At 32.3% G+C, this 12872-nt stretch overlaps 1 protein-coding gene across 1 annotated transcript; it reads left to right on the top strand.

Annotated features, from left to right (window-relative positions):
- Nucleotides 1-6725: 6725 nt before the first annotated feature.
- LOC149580107 (uncharacterized) lies at nucleotides 6726-7974 on the top strand. Its single transcript, XM_089789166.1, has one exon. It carries the CDS (start codon nucleotides 7306-7308, stop codon nucleotides 7777-7779), a length of 474 nt encoding a protein of 157 aa, XP_089645292.1. The 5' UTR covers nucleotides 6726-7305; the 3' UTR covers nucleotides 7780-7974.
- The last annotated feature ends 4898 nt before the right edge of the window (nucleotides 7975-12872 follow it).

Here is a 12872-nt window from a genome sequence, read left to right as displayed (position 1 = left end):
TTAATTGGAACTCATTGATTGTGTTGTTCCCAACCACTTTCCAATATTTATTAAAAAATCAAATAGGGTTTTTCAATGCTTGATGTTGAAAAGATACAATTGTTCCATCGTGAACCCATGCTAGGCAATATTTTATTTGTTTTGAATTTGAGACCACATTCAAGAGGCTCAGATAGTGGGTGAATTAATTAGTGGTTTGACATCATCAACCATAGAAAAAAAAAACTATAATGTTTTATTTGTAATTTCTAAGAATACAATTGATGTCCTACATGACCATTTTCACAAATTTATAAGTGTTTAGCCAATTACCTCACACAAAACCATACTATATTATCAAAAAAAAAGCTAGCATTCTATTATCACCTTGTGCAAGTGTTTGATGCCCATGCACTGTAAAGACATTAGATCATTACTAGAATTCACTACTTAAAACTAGATGATCCTCTACAACCAAATAATTTAGCACAAAAATCAAGTGCATCAAAGAAGACAAACATTGAACTTGCTTTCACTTCTTGGTGTCTTGCATGTCTTTGTTAAACTTTATTTCAAGGCATTCTAATATCATAGATATTTTCTAGAAAAAGGAAGCAAAGATTCAAACCTACCTAGATGTAGTCGCTTGTCATCTTGTAGTAATTAAACAAGGAGTTTATGATAAGCTTATATGCTTGGAGTTCTTCTTAGTTACCTTTGGCATGCACAAGTCTACAATCCTTTAGAATGGTATGACTTATCTAGAATCTTATCAAAGCTTGGTCCTATCATTAACAAGAGATATAAAATCAACACATATATTTATGGATCCTAAATTGATTTGGTTTTGACAACATATGACTCTCTTAAATGTGTCCCATTAGAGGTGTGGATTCAACCACACAAAGTAGTTTATACAAAATAAACAAATTAGTAATAATGTTAAATTACAATCATGAAAATTATGGAATGGGCACATAGATCAAATTAGTAACTTTCTTTGCTAAAATGACTTTGACAAGTCTCATGATATTTCTATTTATAGAATTCTACATAAGTGATGCAATACCCAAGTATCTGCTTACAGTATTACATTTGGTAGACAAAAAATATAAAGAAAAATATAGAAGCAATACATATATTTCGAAACTCGTATATTTTCCATTCACCATCCTCTCTTCTACATCATTCTACGACTTCTTAAATAATTGAAAACACCCTAAATTTGAAGAGAGGGAAAAAAAACATAAAATTACTTTTTTTGGTAGATTTTTACAAATCTTGAAATTTTCCATTTTTGGTAACCTTTGAAATTAACTCCTATAAAGCTGAAAATTAAATTGGACTTTTCTTAAACTATGACAACTAGACTTGTTAACAAAGCTTCGAATTTGCAAATATTCATTCAAAGTTATTACAAAACACAAACTCTAAAAAAGACACAAAGATTATAGAAACAAAGTTTTGGGGGTCTAAACTGATTTTATGGGACCTGAAAAATATATTTTTCTAGATACAATGGAGCCAAATTAAATTGTCAAACCACCAAACTCCTCCTAACAAAGCCACCGTAAAACTTTGAGAGAAAACCCAGGTTCGAGTCAAAAGTTATGACTTCCAGAAGTTAATGCATCAATAAGCCATGCTAAATACTTTATTTTCCTTATCATCAATAGTGTTCATATAAACACATTTTCCTTACAACTACCATCTCACAATAAGTTAAGACTTCTCCTTCCCTAATCAATGGGATATATGTAAAAAAATCTTTCTAATAAGATTCTAAGCCCCTTGGTACTTTCTATTTTATCTTTAAGCTATAATATTCAATGAAACAAAACACAATACTATAATATTCAAAATTATAGGTATTCCCTTAATGTTTCATGGTTTTTAATCCAATTTATGGTAAGACATTGTAAGTAGAACTTAAATTTAAATTCTTTTGAAGTTATTGTAATTATGTGTGTCTATTATACTCCTCTTGTTGGGGTTTTTCAAGAATAATACCACAAAATTGAAAAGCTTCTATATGACTTTTTATGGCCCAATTTATACCACAATAAATGGTTTCATTGTGTTAATTATTGCATGATCAAATAAATTAAGGTGAGGTAGGCATCATATGTCATTTGACTTGAGATATTGCCTTATACATTTAGTTTATTTTCGTTTCGATTTATTTCTATTGAAATTTCTCGTCTTCCTTTCAAAGAAACAACACTTCAATTGCTAAAAGCATTTAGAAGGTGTGAAAAAATAATAAATGATGATTTTTTTTGAAGTAGTTTGAATTTTACTATGGTTTTTCCATCTACATGGTGGTCTCCCATCATTTTATTTCAAGATAAGATGATAGTGGCTACTCTTTAGATGCACTCTCTTGAAGTTTTATATTAGCAAAATTAAACATTGACATGATCTCTTCTCTAGGGATAGGTTTACTTAGCTCCCCTAGTCTCAGGCCAAAGTAAGGATTCATCTAAGCCAAGGAAGATACTTAATAACTTCCAAAAGATTTTTGAGGTTATCTTCAAAGCATCTACACACAATATTTGTGCATTCCACTAAACCTTGGTGGAAATACTAGAATCATATGTTTGTTTTCATAGTTACACTCATACTTGGAGGAATGAAGGTATATTTTCCTCATTTTCAATGGTTCAAAAGCTTAATATCAAGTGAATTCTTATGTTTTGGCTAAGTGTTCAATTTTTTTGCAAAACTCAAAGATATTTTTGTATGGTGTTTACTTTACTAATGCCTCTAAAGTGGCACTTGGTTGATAAATCTTTGCTTATCTAACCTATATATGTGTTTTGTAAGAAATCAAAAGTTGGATACCTTCTTTAGTTTCGTGTTGATGCACAAAATGTCTAGCCATGAATCGATTATTAACATAATGTACTTTTAGTGTTGAGGCCAACTTTAACACGAAACTCCCAACTGTGGCATATGTTCAAATTGGAGATTCTTTATGTAGATGGAAAGATAAATATTCCACTAGTGTTTCTTATAGTATCATGGATTCTAACTTTCTGATTCACTCCAATGTGCTCGCAATGATTTGATTGAAGCTAGCAAAGTGACCATGGAGGTCTAGCATCTTCGAATCATTCTTAACCATTAGGAGAATTCCTCTTGTGCTATAGGCCATAATCTTGTCTTCTTCCCTATCCTCAACAAATCACCCAACCTAGTCAATAGCGCAACTATTTTGAATCTCTTTATTATCACAATCATCAAAGAACTTATATCCCTCTACTGCTATTGCTAACTAGACACCTTTACCAATTCTATTAGTTGGCCAATAAGATGGTTGATCCTTACCCCACTTCACTTTTTTTTTTTAAAAATCTCTCAATGGTAAAGTATAGGTATAGGTTGGTCCTTCACTCTTATTTGAGGGGTTAAAGTGTACATTTTTATTACTAATGTACATAATATAGGTCCACTAAAAGAGGATAGTGGGATCTATTTCATGTCACTAGAAGAAACCTTTTTTATTTCTCATTTAAAAGAGAACCTCAATCAAAACAAAACCCCAAAAGCTACGTATGGGATATGTAAATGGCCACGTCAACATCCTCCACCCAAAAAAAAAAATCTGCTGAAACAAAAGGAGAAAGGGCTTAAAAACTATATTAATCCGCCGACGCCTCTTCTAGAAGAATCGCTCTTACGTACAATCGCATCTCTACAGTCACTTTCCGTCTCTGAGCAACTTTGCTCTCCTTACCCTCTAAATTCGGCCCGCCTGGTTAAGCGAAATAAAAATAATTCTTTTTGTAAACTTTTTGACTGTCTGCCCAAATTTTGACTGTCGCAGAAACTGATTTGAAAGCGAACTCATATTGGACCGTTTTAGATTTCATTTTATACCCCCAATTTTTTTAATTTTTAAAGAATGGTTTCCTCATGTTTATTTAAGCTCAATTTTCCTCAATTTTCTTAACATAATTGGATTATTTGGACTATTCAATCGTTCTCATAGGTTAGATTTTTTCTTCACTATTATTTGCTTACTCTTATATTTTGTAATCTATTTGGACAAGACGAAGAGCGATATGGATTCACATTTTAGATTAGGGGACGAATGAATGAAGAAAAATGAATGCGATGAAAAAAATTAGTTCAATATTATATTTTATTTTGTCAGATTTTATATTATTAATTTTGACCAAGAAACTAGTCCTTTAAGATATAGTAGTGAAAAAAAATATTTACAACTTTTCCTCACTTGTTTTATATTTATCTTAATCTTTTTCTTTATAGATTTATATTTAGCTTCCAGACTGAACTTGATTTTCATTTCTAATGAATATGGATTTAGTTTGCAATCATCATTTATCTAGTATTAGGTCATGATTACTCACGGATGTAGATTGTATTAGTGGCCTTGATTTGTATTTTCAAAAAGTACTCTTTTTTTTTAGTCCAATTTGACTTGATTCTAACTAGTTGTTAGGCATCAACTCTTGCATAAAATATTGAAACTTGATTGTGAAGGTGTTTGTGTGAATTAGTGAAGCCCTAGATGATGTATTTTGTATGTATGTCGTCATGAAAGCTCTTGAGCCATTTTGTCAAGAGATTGGGGTGCTCGTAAATACTAGCAAGACCATAGTCTTGATCTTCTCATTAAAAAATAAACTTGTCAGCTTAATTTAATCTTCAAGGGTAGCCCCATGGTGTTAGTAATGGAATACAAGTGCTTAAGAATTGGTTTTCACAATAGGACTAGTTAAGAGACTCATGGATCAAAGAGAATCCATGGAGCGTGGAGATCTTTATAGTTTCTTCAGAATAGATGTAGGAAAGCATAGTTATGGATTGGAAGACCCTTTGCAATTTGTTAAAGGTGCACATTATTCTTTACAGATGTGAGGTTTAGGGGAATATCATGTCAAACCACAAATCACCAGAAATCAACAATACCATATGAGACTCTTGTAGTTGAGGTTAGTATATTTCATTAAGCACCACTTGCCTCAAATGATCGTTGAAAATGAGCTAGGTCATTAAAAAAAGAGTTGGAAGAAACAAAATAGCAAGTGGATGAGTGAAGGGAAAATAAATCTGCATGATTGTCCTAACACTAATGGAGACATACGAAGCGGGTGTTTTGGAAAAATCAAGGAATGTCATGTTGACAAAAAACTAGACAAGAAAAAAAACCATACTAACCCTATGTAATAGCATGATGAAAAACTACATTTGAGAGATACAATGAAAGGAAATTAAAGAATTTAAATTGCAAAATTAAAAAGTAGTTCTCATGTGAGATTTTAAACTAGTAGACGGAGGGTGCCCAAGGAAGATTGGAAGGAAAGGTTGTACTTTTTGCAGCAAGGTGGTGATGGAAACAAAATGATATTTCATCAAGACATGTGCAACATGTGAAGATTTTCACTTAGTTAATTTGAAAATTACTCAAAGGTACACAATTTGAACGAGCTTTTTGAAGAGGAAAAGCTTCACAAAGCAATGCATTTTTTGCTCAAGATCATAATAGAAGAACCGAGATGGATAAAGAGATAAAAATGAGTTTATTTTGTGCATCTTGGTTCCTTTGACCGTTGGGCCATATAGACGTTGTTAAAATTCATTCCTTCATTCATTCGCACCTAATATGCAAGAAAGGATCCAGTAATTATTTAGGGGTCCAATAACCATGACTTTTCTTTTGTCATGTTGACCCCTCAATTACTAATATGAAAGGAGAACCAAAAATGATAGTACATGTACCAATAGTAGATCACACATATACTAATAGTCGATCATTTTTTAGCTTTTTTGGTTGGTAACTGGCCCATTTGTGGACCACTATCATCTAGACAGTTTGTAGTGACTAAATTGGGACACTCTGCTGTAAGTATTGACATTTTTGAGTGAACAACTATTGGTGCAAGAAGATAGTAGGTATTAGACAACACTTTGAAATGGTCATTTTCTAACCACTTTGTGTTTGACGATTTGTACAAAGAGATATGTGAATACCCACAAGCTGAAACTTTATCTTTAACTAGCTAACTCACATACATAAACATACCCAAAAAATCATTGAAATTCGATGCACGATTTAAGATTTATAGATGCATGAAGTTGAGGTGTGTGACTACTAAGTAATTTGACGTAATCATTGATGTGAGGTGTGTAATTACTGAACTATCTTAATTACGTGAAGTTAAGGTGTGAAACTAGTGACTCATTTCCCATAGCCGTTGATGTAATCTTTTTAAGATAAAACGATGTAGAATAGAAAATCTCCTATACCTTCCGCATCTAAAATGAAACCCAATTAAAAAATGATAAACCTAAAATACCGGCCATTTAACTTTTCTTTTTTGAAAAAGATACCAAACACTCCCTTTCAAATAATTAATAATGATTAAACTTAAAACCACCATAAGATCTTCTAGACGAACGTCAATATTAAAACCCACTGGAACGAATACCGACACATCTTCTAGAAGCACTCGTCTTACTCCTAGACGGCCCGCCACGTACCCACGGGAAGCAGAACGAATCGGGTTCCACCACGTGGCATTCACAACTCTCCCGGAGCAAAAACCTCCGCATCAGAAGTTAAATTGTCGGTGCAAGTTCCCAAACGTGTACGGCCAAGATCAGTTCCAAACATCTCGGGCCACACTAAAAAGATCTCAAAGTGTGGTTCTGCACATATCCCAAGAAAATAATCTAATCTCTTTATCCATTTCAGAAAAAACAATTCGTCTCATGAAATATCTACTCTGCAGCTGTCACCCCGATCTCACATAACACGCGGCCTAGCCAGAATTCATACGCGGATTCGTACGAACTCGAACTCCCCGGTGAACTTTCCCAATTTCACTGCTGGTGCGTCATGTCCTCCGACTTTATCCACAATTTCCTTCCTCTCATCATTCCATTCTATAAATCCATAATTCCCCCCACTTCAAACTCCTCCACTTACTTTTTTCTTCTACACATCCGTCAAAATTCTTCTCTGTTTCAATACGTTTCTTCAAAATCTTCTTGTGAGTTCAAGTCCTGTAGATCCCTGTTTGTTCTTCCGTTTTCTGGTCTGATGTGTATAAAAGGGCAAAAGTCTCCATAAATCTCTATTCAGCTTTAAGATCTTGTGTGCATTTAAGGGGAAAGCCGCCATTAATCTCTGTTCAGTTTTCTGGTTTGGTGTGTTCATAAAAGGGCAACAGTCCGCCATTAATATCTGTGCAGTTTTTTTATTAGGAGTCCTCAAAAGGGAAAAAGTCCCCATTGATCTCCGTTTTTTGTGCATAATTTGGGGGAAAGCGAAAAAAAAGGGTAGAAATTTCTCAAATGGGTTGTGTTAGATTTTCAATTTCTCCAACTGGATTAGCAATCCCAGGATCTGTGAATCTACAAAGCATGAGGCGAAAAGGCAGGGAAAATGTTAGGAACAGATGTAGGCCTGGTTTGAGTGTGATTAGGGCTGTGCAAGTTTCAGGAGAACCTGCAATCGGAGCCGACGGTCACATGGAGAAATGGAATACGCTGTACGATGTGCTTGGCGTTCGGCGAGAGGCCTCTGTTCAGGACATTAAGAGTGCTTACAGAAAATTAGCGCGGCAATTTCATCCAGATACAGCTCAAGGCAAAAGCAATAGCACTGAGATGTTTCTGCAGATTCATAATGCGTATGCTACTCTTTCCAAACCAGAGGACCGCGCTCAATATGACCGTCAGCTAGGGTTTCAGCAGATCAGGTCAAGAACAAATCGCGAGCCGTCTTTTCATGTTGTGCGTAACTGGGAAACTGATCAATGCTGGTGATCTGGAAATGATTTTGTACAGAGAATTTAAAATGAAAAGATCTGGCTCTGTGGTCTTATGATCTGTAACTGAGAAAAAGAAAAAAAAATGCCGATCTGTACATAAATTTGCGCGAGTTCTTTCTTATCTAGGGTTTTTTATTTTAAAATGGTGTATATGATTTGGTATAATCAAAAGATTCTTTCATTCTTTGAACATTGGTGTTTTTTCAGTTGATAAAATGAATTGATGATATCATTCTTTTAAATTTGGTGTATATGGCTTTGTATAATCGAAAGATTCTTTCATTCTTTGAACTGTTGATCGGATTCTCTAGAAATGATGGATATGATTTTCTCATTCTTTGGTGGTGGTTGTTTGTTGATCAAATTCTGAGATGTTCAACCTAAGTAGGTAGATCTCATTAGAAGAATGGACTGGCCAGTTGGTTTGAATACGCAGCTAACAATCAATTCTAACGCCTGGTCAACCATGGAAGCTGTGGTTGTTGAATCGCTTGTTTTCAAATATGTGTTTCTGTGTTTGTCTGTTTTTACTTTTTTTTTTTTTCTGGGTTTAGGGTTGTTCTGTTTGATAGTGAAAGAATCAATCTGTTTTTGCACATTGTAATTTGTTGAATGAAATGGAAGAGATTTTGATGTCAATTGGTTCTCAAATTTGAACCGGGTTGAAAATAATAAGGAAGGAAATCTAGCAATTTTTAATTCATAATGCAGGAGTCAATCAATTGTTTTAGACATTGTAATTGAGGTTAAGATTATTTGGAAGGGAAGATTTTAATGACAGTGACTAGTGCTTAAAATTTAAAATTTAAAATCTAAAAATAAAATTGTTAGTTTTGTGATTGATTAGGATCTAAGGAATAATTCTAAATGAGTTGAAGGAACATTATCCATTATTATCAATTGTGTATGTTCTTTTAGTATCAATATTTGAAATCACATTTTATGATAGAGATTGATGAGATGAGAAAGTATAAGATTTGATTGGTAAAGTTTTTATTGTAATTGTCTAAGATCTAACAAACAAAATTTGATGACATGAAAGTGTGTGAGATTTGTATGGTAAAATTCTTATTGTAATCGTCTATAAGATCTAACAAACATCTTTGATTTTAGATTTTCAGTGATTATCAAGATCAAGTGGTTCTGAAAAATTAAATCTAGAGAAAACAAACAAAGTTAACAAGCCACAATTTTAAAAAATTACAAGCTGGAAGTCTTATTGTAAGTGTATAAGATCTAACAAACAATTTACACCCCTTATTTCTGAAATTTCAATGATTCATCAAAAAAATTAACCAGTCTGATTTTCTAAAATAGAACAAACAAATCCCACTTCTTATTTCTGATTATTCAATGTTTTTCACCAGATCAATTGATTCTGAAAATTGAGTATTGTTAATACGACATAAAATCTAACAAACTAATTACAATTGTCTAACAAACTAATTACAATTCTTCATTTATTTTCATCTTGATCTCTGCTTTCTAATTATGCATTGTTTTTCCTTTTTTGTCCTAATTTTATTCTCTTCTTTTTCATATGATAGATCATGGAATAGAATTTGATAAGAAATAATACATGATCTCTATAGAAACTAACATCATAAATTGTTAAAATCATATTTAAAATTATATATTAATTTATTCTGTTTAATTCTATCATAATGGAACAGTCTCTTTTATTTTATTTAGCTAATCAGAAGCAAGGTAGTCGAGCAATCTACTAAAGAACTTAATAAAAAGATTAAATATAATTTATCCGAAGTTTGGTATTGCAATTCTATTTTCCTTTAAAAAGGATCCCTATGAAATTTACTCTTTAATTTAATATTTACAATTCAATTTATGAAGTATAAGTAAATATCTATACAGAATCTAATATAAGGAGTTTATTCGTTTTTCATTCATCTTATGGATTAGGATGAAATCTGCATATGGTGGCCCTGTATTGGATGAAATAATTGAAGAGAAGGGGTTGTGCTTAAGAATTATTTATTTAATTCAATACGGATAAGGATGAATCTGAATCTGGTGGCCCAATGTTAATTGGAGTATTTGTGTAGGGAACAATTTGTGCGTTGGCATCTTGTTCAGTCAATGACATTCTCTACAGATTGTTCAATAATGTTTAAATTTATTTTATAGCTGTCCTAATAATGTTCACAAATGGTGTACACCTGTATCAACATTAAAATGATTGTTCAAAGCCCTCATATCTGATTAAAAAATGAGAGAGAAGAAAAACTTTAGAATCATTTTTTTTTAGAGTATGGAAGTTAGTCCTATTTGTAAATGCAATGGTTCGGAAGTTATATTTGAAATATACTGGTAAAATTTATTGTAAATGGATGTGTATACTAGCTTATATATATTATATATATATATAAAATAAGTCGAGAGATATCCTTCTCCAAGCGTCTATTTTCTCATCGCATATTTATGTGAGTCTAAGAGGTGTGAGGAAATGATTCGAAACTCTTGATCTACCTCATTTTTACTTCCATTTCCTCTTTGTAATTTTCACGATTTTAATTATATTATATTTAGTTTATTTCTTCTTTTTTGACGTGTAAATGAATGTCAAATTTTTTTCAAAATGGAAAATGTTTACATTGAAGATCGCTGCCACTATAGAAAGCCTCTCGGCTTAAAGAATAGGCAATTGAGGATTTTGTCAGTCAAATTTCTAACATTTAGACTGATTATCTTTGTATATATTTGAAGTCTTTTAATATTGGACTGTTCTTATTAGCAGGTCAAAGTTTCTTTGTGATTCTTCTTCTAATAACTTCTTTTTAACTGTTGTTTGTACTGTATTTTATTTCAGTTTTATTACTTACAAAATTAATAATTGAAGTTTTGCATTGAAATAAAATGTTTTTACATACTATAAAAGCAAAATTGTTTTAGAAAATATAATTAGTTTCTATATATATATATAGACGAAACTCTATATTGAGTAGTGGCAATTGTTACTATTTTTGTGCTAATGTTCTTGTAATTTCATTTTCATTTGATCTATTATTTATTTAGTCTAATAGTCTTCAACGATTATTAGGTGTAAGACAAGTTTTGTAATATAAGTACAAATGTTGTTTTTTCCCCTATAGCCAAGACTTAGGATTGTTGCTTAGTTCTTATTACAAAATATCATGACATGTCTTTTGTACCATGTTATGTTTGTGCAAGTCATGCATTTCAAAATAAATATATAGGGAAAATATTGCATATCCTAGATCTAAATATATAAAAGGAATGGATGAACACCATTTAACATATTGCTAGGGTCTTTCTCAAAGAAAACAACACATCTACTGGCATGGCATCACATTGAATTTCATCAGCGGAAAGACCATTTTTGAAAGCAACATGACATAAGTACATTATAGTCCTTGATGTCTTGCAAGATTTGGATTTTCAAGTATGAAAGTTGTAATTCACTAATCACTTTAAAGAACTCATATTTTGTGACAAAATTGCCAATTAGCTTCAAGGGTCTCTTTGTTCCCCAATATGAATGTTCTTTACAACATAGTTTCTCTTTCATTCTTGCTTCAATTTCCTTGGTTGAAGGTTCCTCTTCTTCTTGGCATACCATGACTCTTATAGGGTTTTGAGGGTCTATAGCTTGCTAATTTCAATCAAACAAAATGCCTCAAGGGCTTCTAATCTTCAAAAGATTGTCATCCTCAAACTCAACCTTTGAAACATCTCTTTCCTCAAAAGTTAGCCTTCTCACTCTTGCTCTCTTCCAACTCTTCACTCAATGTAAATTATAAACAAAAATTTTAGTCTTTATTTTGATTTTCACTACCCCTTTTGCACCTCATTTTTTTAAGTTTCTCCTTTGTTCCTAAATCATATCCATGAGCACTTTCATTGATGCAAGCTCATCCTAAAGTTGAAACTTTAGTAAGTTTCACATTTGAGATCGTTGCTCGCCTTGCCCTTTCTTGTATATTTATTCAAATTTGAAGCCTTCAAACTTGTTCAAAATAATCTTGTACCAACCAATTCCCATTTTCCAAAATCAAGAATTCTTTAAACATATTTTGTTGGTTATCAAAGGGCAAAAATCAAGCTCTTAAATATTTCAAATAGAGATTTATTATTTTTTCTCACGTTCTTCTTGAACCCAACCCATTCTCACAACATTGGTTACACAACTCCAACTTGCATGAAACAAGTTTGATTATTTAGGATCACATTCTTCAATGTCTTTCATCTCAAAGTACTAAGGGAGATGATCTAGTAGTTGAGCAACCTAACTTTGCACTTTTCAAAATCCTACATGGAAATTTTAAATCGCTCCTAATTTTTAAAGTAGCTTACTTGATAAGCCCCGAGTAAATATGATTCACGTTACCATATTTTTTTGTCAATGTGTCTAAAAGACTCCAAAAAAAAGTGAGATTGATACTTGTACACAAAGTCATGTTTTATTGGTGTGTTAATGTGGCATCACATGGTTTGTTACATTTTAGATCTAAGGAACACATTTCAAGTCATTATCAACAATAACAACTTTAAAGTCACTACTATTGATTTAACATTAGTTGAGATGTTAGTCATTTATCAACAACAATAAGTACAAATATATAACCCTCACCCAAACTTCAATTCACCTATCACATGATTTTTTATAACTCTTTCATCTTTTTAATGCTTTTCATTTTATTTAAAAAAAATATGATTGTATTTTTAAAAAAAATTATAAATCATTTATATTATATCAAAGTCAAAATTACTTTTTAAATGTCAATGGGCCCTTGGTCTCCTGGTGAAGTTGAATGACTCATAAAGAGTCCACCAGGGATCAAGTCTTGCTGAGTGCAAGGTCCAAAGACATCATAAGGGATAGGCAAGGATTGTGCTCTGGGCGAATTTGGCAGTGTGGATGCTCCCTAGTCCTTGGCTCTTAGCCGAAGAGGTTTCAGGCAAGCGTGGATGCTCCTTAGTCCTTGGCTCTTAGCCGAAGAGGTTTCAAGCACGCATGGGCCCATATCGAGTACGTAAAACTTGTTTGTGGATGACCTCCATCCAAATAAAAATTACTTTAAAAATGTAAAATAAATAATAATAAGAATG

Source organism: Cupressus sempervirens, chromosome 1 (assembly GCF_028749045.1).
Source record: "Cupressus sempervirens isolate cs-2001-9-10 chromosome 1, ASM2874904v1, whole genome shotgun sequence".
Lineage (NCBI taxonomy): Eukaryota > Viridiplantae > Streptophyta > Pinopsida > Cupressales > Cupressaceae > Cupressus > Cupressus sempervirens.
Note: the sequence above shows the minus strand (reverse complement) of the source record. Positions and strands in the feature narration are given on the sequence as shown.